This window comes from Leopardus geoffroyi, chromosome D2 (assembly GCF_018350155.1).
Source record: "Leopardus geoffroyi isolate Oge1 chromosome D2, O.geoffroyi_Oge1_pat1.0, whole genome shotgun sequence".
Classification (NCBI taxonomy): domain Eukaryota; kingdom Metazoa; phylum Chordata; class Mammalia; order Carnivora; family Felidae; genus Leopardus; species Leopardus geoffroyi.
The window spans coordinates 57264386-57278988 of record NC_059334.1 but is presented as its reverse complement, the minus strand read 5'-3'; the positions used below and the strand labels follow the sequence as shown (position 1 = coordinate 57278988).

Here is a 14603-nt window from a genome sequence, read left to right as displayed (position 1 = left end):
TTCGGGAGAGCAGAGAAACTGAAACTTAAAATCCTGGCAGCCCCAGTTTCTGCCAAGTATAGAGCTTTGGCACAGTAAGTATTCAATGAATGCTTATTTTTAAATAAATGAATAAAACAGAGAAAATAACAAGTGTTGGTGAGGATGTGGAGAAACTGGACCCTTTGTGCACCATTGTTGGGAATGTAAATAGTGCAGCCTCTATGGGAAACGACATGTCATATCCTCAAAAAATTAAATGATCCAGCAATGCCACTTCTGAGTATATACCCAGGAGAAGTGAAAGTAGGATCTCGAAGAGATATTTATGCGCCCATGTTTATAGCAGCATTATTCACAATAACCAGGAATGTACAAGTAACCCAAGTGTCCATTAATGAATGCACAGACAAAATATGCAGGGATAGGGGCACCTGGGTGGCGCAGTCGGTTGAGCGTCCGACTTCAGCCAGGTCACGATCTCACACTCCGTGAGTTCGAGCCCCGCATCAGGCTCTGGGCTGATGGCTCAGAGCCTGGAGCCTGTTTCCGATTCTGTGTCTCCCTCTCTCTCTGCCCCTCCCCCGTTCATGCTCTGTCTCTCTCTGTCCCAAAAATAAATAAACGTTGAAAAAAAAATTTAAAACAAAAAAATATGCAGGGATAAACAAATATATATATATATATATATATATATATATATATATATATATACACACACACAATAAACGATTATTCAGCCTTGAAAAAGTAGGAAAATTCTGACACATGCTACAACATGAATGAACCTTGAGGACATGAATGCTAAGTGAAATAAGCCAGCCACAAAACAACAAGTTTGTACAATTCCACTACACAAGGTCCCTAAAGTAGTCAAATTCATAGAGACAGAAAGTAGAATACAAATGCCAGGGGCTGGAGGGAGGAGAGAGTGGGGTGTTATTGTTTAATGGAAATCGACTGTCAATTTTGCAAGATGAGAAGCGTTTGGAGATGGCTGCACAAACAATGTGAACATACTTTAATACTGCTGAACTGAACACTTAAAATATGGTTAAGATGGTACATTTTATATGTATCTGGCCACAATTAAAATTCCTTAATATTTATTTATTTATTTATTTATTTATTTATTTATTTTGAGAGAGACAGTGTGCAAGCAGGGTAAGGACAGAGAGAAGGAGAGAGAGAATCCCAGGCAGGGCCCACACGCTCAGCCTGACATGAGGCTTGATCCCACGCCTGTGAGATCATGACCTGAGCCAAAATCAAAAGTCGGACACTTAACGGACTGAGCCAGCCAGGCCCCCACAATTAAAAATCTTTAAATGAAAGATTGATGTGTAAACAAGGTGGAATATATCCATTCAATGAAATATTAAATCAGCTGCAAAAAGAAATGAAGTATTCGTACGAGCTACAACAAGGATGAACTTTGAAAACGGTATGCTGCATGAAAGAAACTGACACAAAGGCCACGTGTTGTATGAATCTATTTACATGAAATGTTCACAACAGACAAACCTATGGAGACAGAAAGTATATTAGCGGTTGCCAGGCACTGGGGGCGAGAGGGAGGGGCAGGAACTGGGAGTGACTTCTAACAGTTACAGGGTTTCTTCTTGGAATGATGGAAATGTTCTGGAATTGGATAGTGGTGATGGTTGCACAACGTTGTGAGTATACTAAAACCCCTGAATTGTACACTTTAAAAATGAGACTTTTTATGTTATGTTGTGTGAAATCTTGTGTTCTATGAATTATATTTCAATTAAAAAGTGAGTGAAATGAAATACTTGACTGGTATGTATTTTTAGGTTGTCTTTAATATTTGCATTTTCTCTAGTATTTACTCTTAATATTTGAGTATAGTTTTTGATTAATAGCTCATCGCCATTGCTCTGAAAAGAGTTCAATAAATACATCTTTATGTTCTTGTACCTGGGAAAGAAGTACCCATGAGTAATGAGTTTTCCAGCTGTGAGACAGTGAGTTGTCAGACAAACACAGCAAGGAAATGAATGTCTGCAGTTACATTCTTACTCAATAGCTCTTGGCAGCCATGAAAACAGCCATTCATCAGACACAAGCAAAAAAAAGCTTCACAGAGCAAAGCAGTGAAAAACCTCAGCAATAAAACTTTGTGGCCTCCTGTGAAGGAGACAGTTAACTGTCCACTAAAAAGTCTCTTTCGCCACTTCATGGTATAGAGTTGCAGCTGGGCAGCCGAGGCCCAGCCAGGAACTACATTTCCCAGCCCCCCTGCTGCATATAGATTGGGTCACGTGACTCACCAAAGGACGTGAATGGAAGCATTGAGTGTCACTTCTAGACCAAGGCATTTAAAAGTCAGAAACCTACTCCTTCCTCTCTTCTCCCAAATGCCAGCTCAACGCAGAGGGAATGGCCAGGCCACATAGTGGAAGGAGCCTGAGTCCTGAATCATCACAGTGGGAAGGCTCCCACTGACCTGGGATACCCACAATGGACAGTTAGGTGAGGAATAGATTTGTACGTGAATAACAAAGAGATTTTTATTACATTGAGCTACTGAATTGTTGGGAGATATTTATTACAGCAGTTAAACACCAATATTCATTTATTCCACTGAATGGCTATTTATTATGTGCCTTTCATGGGGAATATAGAAATGAATAGCCTGGAATTCTTCCCTCAAAAAGTTCTAATTCTACAGTCACCTGGCTGGCTCAATTCATAGAGCACACAACTCTTGATCTCAAGGTTGTAAGTTCAAGGCCCATATTAGGCGTAGACATTACTTTAAAGAAAAAAAGTTCGAATTACAGATTGGAGAATTAGATGGGAGACTACTTGAGTAAATATGCTACCAATGGACTGCAGTAGGTAACCCACCAAAAACCCTGAATAGACCATTAACCATTACAGAAATTGAAAGAATTAACAGGGGCACCTGGGTGGCTCAGTTGGTTCAGTGCCCAACTTGGGCTCAGGTCCTGATCTCACGGTTTGTGGGTTCGAGCCCCACATCGGGCTCTGTGCTGACAGTTCAGAGCCTGGAGCCTGCTTTGGATTCTGTGTCTTCCTCTCTCTCTGCCCCTCCACTGCTCTCTCTCTCTCTCTCTCTTTCTCTCTCTCTCTCTCAAAAATAAACATTAAAACATTTTTTTTAAAAAAGAAAAAAGTTAACAAATAAACTTCCTCAATGGCATCAGGCCCAGATTATTTTGTAGACAATTTTTATCAAGCCCATCAATAAAATGATATAGTTAAACTATTCCAAACAGAACAAGATGGAAACCTTCTCAATTTATTTGTGAGTCCAGAATTACCATCACTGTTACAAGTGCCAGATAATAGTGCACACGCACAAACAGTATCACCTGAACATAGCCAATTTAAAAACAATAAAACCTACCATGTGACTGACCCTTCCACCGCTAGCTATTTATACAAGAGAAATGAAGTCATATGTCCACACAAAGCTTGGTACCTGAACGTTCACAGCAGCTTTACTTGCAATAACCAAAATCTGAAGCAACACAAAAGTCCATCAACAGGAGGATGGATAAACAAATTATAATATATTCATACAATGGAATGATACTCAGCAATAGGAATGAATGAACTATTATTACCATAGTACCATGAATGAATTTCAAAATTATTGGGTTAAAAGGAGCCAAATACCTCCCCTTCCGCCCAGAAAAAAAAAAAAAAAAAAAGCATATACCATACATATATATTATGTTCATATAAACTAATCTATAGTCACATAAAGTAGATCAGTGGTTGCTTGGGGGTAGGGGAGATGGGACAGAATTATCAAGGGGCACAAGGGAGCTTTTGGGCATTATGGATATGTTTAATGTCAGGGCGCCTGGCTGGCTCAGTGGGTGGAACATGGGACTCTTGGTCTCAGGGTTGTGAGTTTTAGCCCCATGATGGGTGTAGAGATTACTTTAATAAAAAAAATTAAAAAAATAAAAAATAAATTAAAAAAACAGTGGATATATTTACTGTCTTAATTGTGGTGATGATTTCATGAGTGTATACGTATGTCAAAAATTATCAAAGTGTACATTTAAACTATGGGCAGTTTAATGTGCATCAAGTATATCCTAATAAACCTGTTTAAAAAAAGAAATATCTAGGCAAACACTTCACCCTTCTGAGCATCATCTACATAATGCAGTTTTTTTTTTTTTTTTTAGAGAAAAGAGGGCAAGTGAGTGAGGGGCAGACAAGGGTAAGAGAGAGAGAAGTGGGGCTCACGTGACGCGGGGCTCACGTGAAGCGGGGCTCAAGCTCACTCGATGTGGAGCTGGAACTCATCAACCGTGAGATCATGACCTGAGCCGAAGTCAGATGCTTAACTGATGGAGCCACCCAGGGGCCCCTACAAAATGCAGTTATTATCTGAACTGTTTATCTGTTCATATAAGGATGGGATGAAATAATGATGTAAAAATATTTTGCAAACTGTGAATACAAGAATACAGGGACATTGTGTAATCTTTATTACTACTAATGCCATTATCGACAATAGTATTGTCATTACTATCATGGTCACTACAAAAAGACTCCATCACCTAGGTCTTCTGGCACCTTATTGTTAAGTAATCTCTACATCCAACAAGGAGCTTGAGCTTAACCCCAAAATCAAGAGTCACATGCTCTACCAACCGAGCCAGCGCCCCAGGAGTTCATCATTTTAACTGAAAAGAAAAAACACACCCTGCAGGTTCCTAGGGATGGCTGGGAGGAGAAGGTGACAAGCCAATAAATACAGCAAAGTTTACAGTTTACCAGGGAAGTGAGGAAAGACATGTTGTGAAATGCCCAGATACGAAATAGCTAGGGAAGCCAACCACTTAGAAACACCCACCGCCCCCCGCGCCTGGACAAAGTTTGATTTGACTGCAAACACATGAAGGAGCCTGCAAACATAATAACATCTCACTGCTGGCACTGAGAATCCATGATCAGCTCATCTCTCTCTGGATAGACTAGAACTTAAAGAAACTAGATGAGAATAGGGAGTCCTCCTTCCAGGCCAAAAGGAGGCAGAAGGGGATACAGCTTGGAGCACAAAGCAGGCTCCCAGGACTGGAAAAAGCAATAAGTAAAAAAGAAAGCAAAGAAGGCCCTTGGATCCTCGGGAAAAGTAGAAGGTCCCGACCTTCACGCAGATAACTAATTTTTAACACTTCTGTGCTGTCTTTCAAGAAAATTCAAATCTGAACGCAAGAAAGAACAGTAGAGGGATCAATCCATGGCTGGTGAGATTGTCATTTCTCAGGTGGGGAGAGAGCCAGGGTGGAGTCGGGGAGAAGGGAACTAACTTTTGTGAGCACTTACTGTGGCTCAGGCTCAGCATTTTATAAGCATTATATCCAAAGCCCTCCTCCCCTCTCCAGGTCAACATTACATAGCTGAGAGCTGACCTGCAGTGATCAGTCACCAGGCGCTCTGATCTGGGTGCATCGTCTCAGTGAGCCCTTCCCACAGACCAGTGAGGTAGCCACCCGCATTAACTCCATGTAGTAAGTGATGAAACTGACATGAAGAGTTTTAGTAAAAGGCCTAGGAGCAGACAATAAGAGATTGGCCTCACTTCTGACATCACAGGATGAGCTCACCTAAAAATCAGAGCCAGTCATATTAACTGCCCAGGGGAACACAGGAGACAGCACAGAGCATAGAACAAGATTGCGAAAGGCAGAGGGTTCTGTATACATGTTTGGGATCAGGTCAGGTGGCCATACATACCGCATGAGGCCTCAAGAGGAAGGGGGGCTGAGTGCAGGGGCAGTCTTAGTCCTTCCTACATCAGGCAGACAGAGAGACTGTCTCCAGGAATCCGGAGCGTGGTTTCAGCATAGGGAGCTGATTAAACCTAACTTCATCGTCCACTGAGAAGAGAGTAACTGACATAATTTGGATTTGTAACGATATAGCTTTCTTCACAGGCTTTCCTTCCTGCCTTAGCTCAAAATACAACTATACAAACTCCAGCGTAGCTCTAGATAGGGTCTTTGGATGGCAGGAAGAAACAGTTTTTCTGCTGGGAAATCCTCTGAAACAGCATGGCATGGTAGCACAGACTTGAATTTGAATCTTGTTACTGTCACTTAAGTCAAGTGACCTGGGGAAATCAGCTTACCCTTCTGAGCCTATCTCCACGTCTAGCAAATGGAGGTATTTAATACTTCTTGGGCTTGTGAGGTTGCTAAGAGATGTTATATGAGGTATTCATTCTCCTTGTTCTTGGTTCATTGCAGCCACTTTGGCAAGTTAGCTCCCTTTCTCCCCTCTTGCCAACCTTGACTCAGAAGTACTTTATGCAGTGCCTGGGAGGCTCAGTCGTTAAGCATCTGACTCTTGATCTCATAGTTTGTGAGTTCGAGCCCCGAACTGGGCTCTGCTTGGGATTCTCTCCTTTTCTCTCTCTGCCCTTTCCCCGTTTGAGCTCTCTCCGTTTCTCCAAATAAATAAATTAATAAACTTAAAAGAAGACGGAGGAGGAGGAAAAGGAAAAGGAGAAGAAGAAGAGGAAGAAGAAGCACTTTACAAAGTGGGGCATCAGAGCGCCCCATCAGGACTCCTGGAGACGGCAGCAAGGAGACCCTGCATTCAGCCCGGGGGAGATACAGATAAGAGCCTGCAGAGGAACTGACTCTGGAAGCTTGCCCTAATCTCAGTGCTGAGGAAGGACCATCACAGCCTTGGTGCCTGTGGCATCCCAAATAGCCATCCAGTTCAAAAGGAATGGGGTTGTGGGACGGGGCGGCAAAATGGAACCTAGATGAGGAACCTAACCGGGATTTCGTGTGGGTGTTCCACACCTTCCTGCTGCCTCTGCCAGGTGCCCTCCTCTGGGTTCTGGCCACCTCCCCGACATACCTCTCCCTTGCCTTACAGGGCCCAGAGAGCCTCAGGCCCTCCCCACTTCTTTTCAGCTGTCCCCTCACCCTGGTCCCTGGTGTTCCTCTCCCCCAAGACTGGCTATGAAGTGGAATGCAGCCACCCCGGTGGTCCTTCCACTCCTTGCTACTCTTGGCCGCGTTGAGGTACAGAGAGCACAGACCTGGAGAGTCCCATCCCCTCCTAAGCCTCCATTCAACTCATCCTTAAAAGAGGACCCACCCCCTTTTAAGGGTTTTACTAAGATCTCTACAGGAAGCAGCCAAGGGAGTGACAAAGTTAACCAATGTGAGAAATTTACAAAGATTCCAGAAAGTACAAAAAAATTCTTGGCAGTCCCTGACTATTTACATGGGCATTTAGAAAGGGTTAGAATTATATTATCATTAATTTTAAAGAGCAAGTTGTAGAAGAGTCTAATGTATATATGTATACACGTGTGTGCACACAGATCCATAGAAGTTTCATTAGTTATAAAAATTAAAGAAGGGGAATTAATAGTTAGCAATGGTTTATCTCTAGGGTTTGAGATTAGGATGATTGAATGGCTTCTCTTTTTACTTTGTATCCTTCTGTATAGTTTAGTTTTTTTTAATGGGTATATATTGGTACTTTATTTTACAAGTAACTACTGTAACAAAACAATAAAAATGTAAATCAGTGGTGCTAACCAGACCTTTCTCTCTCACACCCTGCTCTTCCCTTTTATCCCTGAAAATGTAGGTTTATGAGCTTTCCTTTTTCACCACTGACCACCCCACCCCCATCCTTAGAAAAACAGGAAAAGTAATAGACATAAATGAGCAAATCCCTCGGGTTCCCCAGACTCAAATGGGCTCAATTATGTCCCTGAAGAGCAGTGTCTTATTTCAAAGTGCCCTCCCCCCCATGAGCAGGAAATGTCAGGTTAGACCATTCCTGAACACCTGGTCTCCAAGAGTGAAAACCAAACTCCACCTAAACTTCAGAGATGCCAGAGGACAACAAGGACTTACCAGCTGCCAAGGGTAGTGAGAGAACATCTACCTCCCAGTCCCAGTCCCAGTCCTACCGCTGTCAGCTGTGTGACCATGGATAAGGCCCTTCTTCTGAGGCTCTATTTCCCCATTAACTGGGGGTGACAATGCCAACCATTAAGATTGTTGACTAGATCAAACAAGGTCACGCAAGGAGAAGCATATTTTTTTTCTTTTTTTAGTTTATTTATTCTTGAGAGAGAGACAGGGCATGAGCAGGGGAGGAGCCTAGAGAGCAAGACACAGAATCTGAAGCAGGCTCCAGGCTCTGAGCTGTCGGCACAGAGCCCAACGCGTGGCTCGAACCCATGAACCGTATGACCTGAGCCAAAGTCGGATGCTCAGTTCAACCCTGGAAATCCAAACCATGAAGGGTGTGTGAACACACCCAGCGTCAGATCCCTGCCTGGAGCTGTTCTAAGTGAGTTTTGCAATCTGCCAGTATTATACTATGTTCTGGCTGCAGACTTCAGGTTCAGGGCACAGGAAGGAGCAGCTGGCAAGGAAGCCTTCTAACTCCTCTTTCCTGCCCTTTCCAAAACATCTCTTCACCGGGGCGTGGCTGGAACCCAGAGGAAAGCAGGTAGGGTGTGTCCAGGAGGCAATGCCAGAGCACCAGAGCCTGAGCCCCGGGAGACCCCGCTCAGCTCTGTGACAGGAGGCAAGCTGCCACTCCACCCTGGGGTTCATTTCCCTTTCTGCAAAATACCGGAGTCGGATAAGAACAGGACTCTGTGGCTCCATAACCACAGTCATTCTGTGCCTCCCAGTTGGGCAGTGGAGCTTCCGACAACAGAGGGACCATTGAGAGCCAGGATAGGAGCCTCTGGAATTCCCACCAGCTTTTGTCAGGGGCAGACACAGGCAGTTTTCTTCCCTTTGGTCCCTGTGTCCTGCCCTAAGTGCGCAGAAAAGCCATGAACTCATGTTTCTTTTCCTCCCAGAAGGAAATCGGAAGCTGGGGAGGCAGACAAAAGGACAGTGCGGCATAATGAGAAGATGGAGGGAGGCCGGGAGCACCCAGTACACGGAGTTACTGCAGGAGGCCAGGAGGGAAGACACGTACACCAAGATCAGACAAATCAAACTTTATTCAGAAAAGCAAATTAGTCATCACAACTAAACTATTAAATGAGGCACATTCGTCCCCTCTCGCCACCGGCCCTCACCCCACCCACTCCCACCCTCTCTATTGGCCTTTGTAGAACACTAGAAAATTCCTTTCCTGGGTCCGCAAGCGGTCCTAGTCTTTTGGACTGGTAGGAGCCCACAGTGGTCTCGGGCTGGACTGAATCCTGGAGTCTAATGAGGGAGGCCAATGAGACTGCCTCCAGTATTCAAAAATTCTGGGCCAGGTCAGGTAGCCCTTTCCACGGTACAGGGTCTCAAGGGGAAGGAGGGGGTGGGGGTGGGGGAGGGGGCCGTTTTACAGGTCCTTCTCACATCTCGAGAGGCAGCTGGAGGCCAAGCAGGAAGGCACATCTAGAAGAGCCAGTGAGCTCTGGAATGTTTCAGGCACATCTGGATGGATAAGGTAGCATGAAGGAAGGCCAAGGAGATGTCTACTCCTGAGTAAGGTCACCTGGCCACAGACAGAGCACCGTGAGCAGGGGGGCTAAGAAGAGATCCTCGGGGGGGCTGGTTCTGAGCTGAATACGCAGCTTAAATGGTGATCTGAAAAAAGAGAAAAAGAAAAAAGCTGGAGCCAAAACCCACTGTTTAGAGCACAGAGGTGCACGGCTCAGTTCCAGGTGTCTGGAATCTCGTGCCCAAGTAAGTCAGCACAAGGAGAATCAGGATTTCTCTTGTGTTACAGTAAAACGAATCTTCACTCATCTCGGATCTCCCACTGGATAGTGTTGGAGGAAAGCTGCTGGGCAGAGGTCGTCGTTGGCTCTCCCCACTCCGCAGCCCTCTGCTGGCCCAGGCCAGAAAGGCGTCCCCTGCCCAGGGAAGCAAGCCCGGGGGGGAGAGGTCGCATGACCGTATGACCGGCTATGGGAACCTCCACGGCCTCAGCAACGTGGAAACCTGCAACAGAAGAACCGAAGTCACTGGGCGTCCCACGCACCTCCAAGTACCCCGGCAAAGCCCAGCCCCAGGCTCTGGCTGGCACCAGTGATGCGAGCTGAAGGAACCGGTGCCCGTGCTCGCTTCGGCAGCACATATACTGAAGGAACCGGTGCCCCTCCCGGAGTAAGGCAGCAGGACTCCAGCCTAAATGAGACGGCGAAGGGCTCGGTGTTCCAGGATTTCCCGAAGGGCAGAAGATAACAGTAACAACAACAACCACAAAAATAACCACAATTTTCACAGGGACAGAGTTTCAGTTTTGCAAGATGAAAACCGTTCTGAAGATGGATGGTGGGTGACAGCTGCACAACAATGTGAAAATGCTCAATGCCACCCAATTGTACCCTTTAAAATGGTTGAATGGTCAATTTTATGCTATGTATATTTATACTTCACCCCAACTTTTTTTTAAAGTAACCACATTAACAGCATCTAACACGTATTGACTCCCTACTGGACAGGACCAGTCCAGCCCGGTCCTGAAGAGACCAAACTGCCAGAGTCCAGATCCGAGCTCCCCAGTCACCATCTGGGAGACTCTGGGCAAGATACTTAACCTCTCTGTGCCTCACCTCCCTCCTAGGCAACATGGGAGCACCAGAACTCACCTCAGTATGGTTGTTCAGAGATCGAAACACATGGCACGTGCCTCAGGCAGTGCCAGGCACAAAGGAGCCCTGGATAGATGCTGTGACCCTCCACACTCCCATCCAGATCTTCACAAATGCAACAGCAAAGCCTCACACCTCTCTGCCTAGGCTTTAAAAACACACTCACGCAAACACATTGTGGCCATCCCTATTCTAGTTTCTAATCCAGACGTGGCTGAACTTTTTCAAAGAGCAGATCTTTGAAGGATTTAGCATAAAGGCTGAATTAGCACAACTCTTGGGACACTGTGGCCACCTGTCCAACTTGCTCTGAATAAAAACCTCTTAACTTTTTCAGAAAAGGGAGCTCTGTGTGTTTCATTCCAAGGCCTATCACCCCTCCAGAAAAATCAAGAAGCACCTTACCTTACGGAGGCTGGGCCAGCTGTTCACCCCAGCTTCCGAGTTTTCTTCTCTTTGGTGACTGTGCCCCACTCCTGCCAGTTGGTCACAGTCAATGTCAGCATCTCTTACAGGTAATGTTCCAATTGACTTGGAAGCCACCTGGATGACTTTGGCTTCATTTTGCAAACAATGTAGAGGAATGTTCAGATCCACCAGTTCCCAGGTCTCTCAGGGGCCTGGCAGGGACAGCCATCTTCTCCCTCACTGGGCCAGGCCCTCCCTCAGCTACAGAAATTCCCTGGTAAATAAAAGGAGCACCCCAGATCTTCAATCATACTGTAGCCGGTGGGTTGTATCCCTTAGGAATGAATGACAGCCAGGCCCGCACAGGGATGCTTGGAAGCCTTAGGTGGCAAAAACTAATTGGTCCAGGTCCAGAGGCAGTTAACACTGTAAACTAAATTACTTGGGCTTCTTTTACAGCCGGACTTCTCAGAACCTTTGATATGCCAACGAGCTTCGTGAATCTCCAAGAGGAGACAGTACCTTTGGGAAACCCATTTGGCAGTGAAGCCCCCTTTTAGAGGATAGCTCCTGAGCCAGGGCTCCTGGGAACACCCACTGCTCTAATGTAAACTGCTGGACTGGGAGTCTGGAAACAGGGTTCCAATGGGGTCCGCAACGGGGTTCCAATCTTATTCCGGCTTTCCCAAGAGCAAGGGGTGAGGCTCACCCTGACATTCCTTACGGTCCTGTGGGATCCCTAAGGCAAAAAGAAACTGGGAGGTGGGGGGTGGTGGAGTAGAAGCCCCTGAGAGGAAGGCTGGTAAGGTGAGGCCTGGGAAAGTCGTGTGCATTCGGGCCTGGCCTCCAAGAACCGCGAGGACAAAGGCTGAGCAGGCAGAGGGAGAGGAGACTCCAAAGGTGCAAAGGTGCAGCCCGCGGGCCTTTCCAATCCAACCTCACCTCTGCAGACAGGCCCCACCCCAACGTCACAGCACAGACTGCGGTGGATGCTCACACAATCCCAAACGAAAACGAAAACTCTTCGCTCGTCCCAGGACCCGTGGAGGCCTGTCCCCAGCTCCGCCCGCGGCTGCGAGCCTGCCCTTCACGGCACTCGAGGCTGGAAGAGGGGCCAGGGAACGGGGGTGCTCTTCCGACCGCGGGGTAGGGAAGGAGGGGGCAGTGGCGCAGCCAAACGCTCGTTCCAATTGGGAGCCTCCCCCGGATCTACGCGGCGCCTGTACACGTCTCGCTCTCGGCAGGGAAGGGAACGAGGAACCGCGAGGTTTCGCTTCGGGCGGCCAGGCTGAGCGTGGGGGCCACCTCCTCGGACGTGGCCTTGCCCGGGTCCCTGGAAACGAACGGCGTGGGCGGCGGCGCTGCCGTCGGGCGGGAACTGAGGGCCAGGGCGCCTGGGCGCGGGCGGCGGCGGGAGCGCGGGGCAACGGGTGGGTGCCGGGGCGCACGGGCGCGGGGCGGCGGCGGCAGGAAGGACGGGGGCGTCGGTGTCGGGAGGGTCCCCGCCCCGCGGCGCGGCGGCTCACGCCACCTCCTGCTCCCCCTGGTAGCGGCGGCAGCAGCCGTAGAGCGCCGAGAGCAGGTAGAGGCCGAGGCAGAGGCCGCCGCAGACGGCGGCCGCCAGGAAGGCGTGGTAGGCGCAGGCCATCTGGTAATCCTTGAGGTTGCAGTAGCTGTGGCTCTGCGTCTGGGAGATCATGATGCCCGTCGCGGCGCCGTAGAGCGCGGCCGCCAGCAGGTCGTGCGCCACGTTGACCACGAGCCAGCGCGAGCCCAGCACGGGCACCAGCTCGTGCTTGCCCAGCAGCGTGAGGAAGTAGAGGCCCAGGGTCAGCAGCCAGAAGAGCACCGACACGAAGAGCGCGAAGTGCACGGGGCCCTGGTACCGGCTCGTGGCGATGGTGATCCAGAAGGCGGCGCCGGCCAGCAGCTGGAGCAGCCGCAGCACGCCCAGCGGGCCGCGCAGGAAGGCCCGCTGCAGGCGCACCGCCCCGCGGACCGCGCGCGCCTGGGGCGGCGGCTGGCGCGGGGGCGGCGGGAGCATGGCCCCCGGGCGCGGTGGCGGCGGCGGCGGCGCCCCGAGCAGCGGAATGGCGGCGCCCGGCTCGCGGGGGCGGCCCGGCCGACGTGCCCGCTGCGCCCGCGGCGGCCTCCGCGCGTCCTTCCGAGACCTCCCGGCGCTTCCTCTCCCCTTCTCCCCACCCTTCCTCCCCTCTCTCCTCCCCACAGCCCTCCTCTCTTTCTGTCTCCCTCTCTCCACCCCTCCTACCCGCCCTTCCCCTTCCCCTCCCCGTCTCCACCCCCGCTCGCTCCTCCAGGCTTCCAGCCACCTCTTTTTGGGCCTCGCTCACCACCCCGGCCCCCCTTTTCTGCCGGCGCCAGACTCCCAGCTCGGATTCCTTCCTCCCCGGGGCGCGGCGGAGGGCACTCGCACCCCCCAGCCGACCGCGGGCCTTCCGCTCTGGCAGCCCCGGCCAAGTTTGGCACATCTGGGGCCGCCCTGCCCGCCCGGCCTCCCCTGCTCCGGTCCAGCTTCGGAGGGGAAAGCTGTCTTCTGGAGCGTTCTCTCAGCCTCTCGCTGGGCCCCTTTCTTTCTACTTTCTCTTGCCCTAGCGCCCACCCGGGCCCCCTGGTCTTTTCCTGGCGCTGGAGGAGAGCAGTGCTGGTGTTGAGCTGACATCCATTCTCACGTGGACGTCTGGAATATGCTACCAGGGTCCACCTCGGACTTCTCCTGGGCTCTCAGACATCAGAGAAAGGGACCAGCGCCCACCAGAGGCCCCACTGCCCCTCCCACACACCACAAAACCAAGTCCTGTCGGTCCATCCGACTTTTTCCAAGCCTCCTTGCCGTCCAGGGTTGCCCAGATTAAAAATGCGCTACCCAACATGGCCGGGACACGGACCCTGAGGTAAGAGACAGCAAGGCCCGTGTGCTTAACTGCTAGGCAAAACGGCCGGTGGTGGAAGCTGATGATGCTTCACACCGTCCTTTGCCTGTACGCCCATTTAAGCGTCAAGACAGCCTCAGAGATACACACGATTATTTTCCTGGTTTTACCGAGGAGGAGAAATGAGGGCTAGAGGGGCTAAGACAAGAAGCTGGTAATCGCAGCTGGTCTCTCTTCTCTCTCCATCCCATCCAACCTTTGTGCACTGTGTGACATCTTTCTAAAGCACAGTCCCGTTGTTGCCCTGCTTCCTCCGCTGACCACGGGTTAGAGTTCTATCTCTTCCGGGGGCAGATTTCACAAAACGGCTCCAACTGACTTTCACTTTCCTTGTTTTACACTTTCTTCTCTTACCCACGCTCCCACCCAGCATGCCAACCCCACCAAACCTCTTAAGTTCACCCGATTAAGCTCAGAATGCCCTTCATCCCCAGGCCCGCACTTGGCTGGCAAACTCCTACTTATCCTTCCACGCCCGGTTTAGATGCTCCTCCCTTTGGTCCAGCCTCCCACACTGTTGATTCCCGGCTCGTCAGGCCCTCACTGGGTGCATCCATTAGTTCTGCAGTACTTCGAGTCTGGTTCGTTGCAACTGTTGGCTGTCACCTCTATCTGCCTTTGCCTGGCATGTAGGAGGCTCAGTAAATGTCAGCAGAGTG

The 14603-nt window shown here is 49.4% G+C and overlaps 1 protein-coding gene across 4 annotated transcripts; it reads right to left on the bottom strand.

The window, feature by feature from the left end:
• Positions 1-8974: 8974 nt before the first annotated feature.
• On the bottom strand, positions 8975-13173 carry MARVELD1 (MARVEL domain containing 1). Of its 4 annotated transcripts, XM_045438464.1 has the most exons (3): positions 10991-13173; positions 9716-9932; positions 8975-9575 (listed from the first exon to the last, which is right to left on the bottom strand). In XM_045438464.1, the coding sequence occupies exon 1, from the start codon at positions 13035-13037 to the stop codon at positions 12516-12518; it is 522 nt and encodes a 173-aa protein (XP_045294420.1). In that variant the 5' UTR covers positions 13038-13173; the 3' UTR covers positions 8975-9575; positions 9716-9932; positions 10991-12515. The 4 variants fall into 4 exon arrangements, with proteins under 4 accessions (XP_045294420.1, XP_045294419.1, XP_045294421.1 ...); XM_045438463.1 differs by having other exon boundaries at positions 8975-9932; XM_045438465.1 differs by lacking the exon at positions 9716-9932.
• Between the last annotated feature and the right edge of the window lie 1430 nt (positions 13174-14603).

What these genes read in the sequence shown, in the direction of transcription:
- MARVELD1 (XM_045438463.1), bottom strand. Translation starts at nt 13,037, where the DNA reads ATGCTCCCGCCGCCCCCGCGCCAGCCGCCGCCCCAGGCGCGCGCGGTC.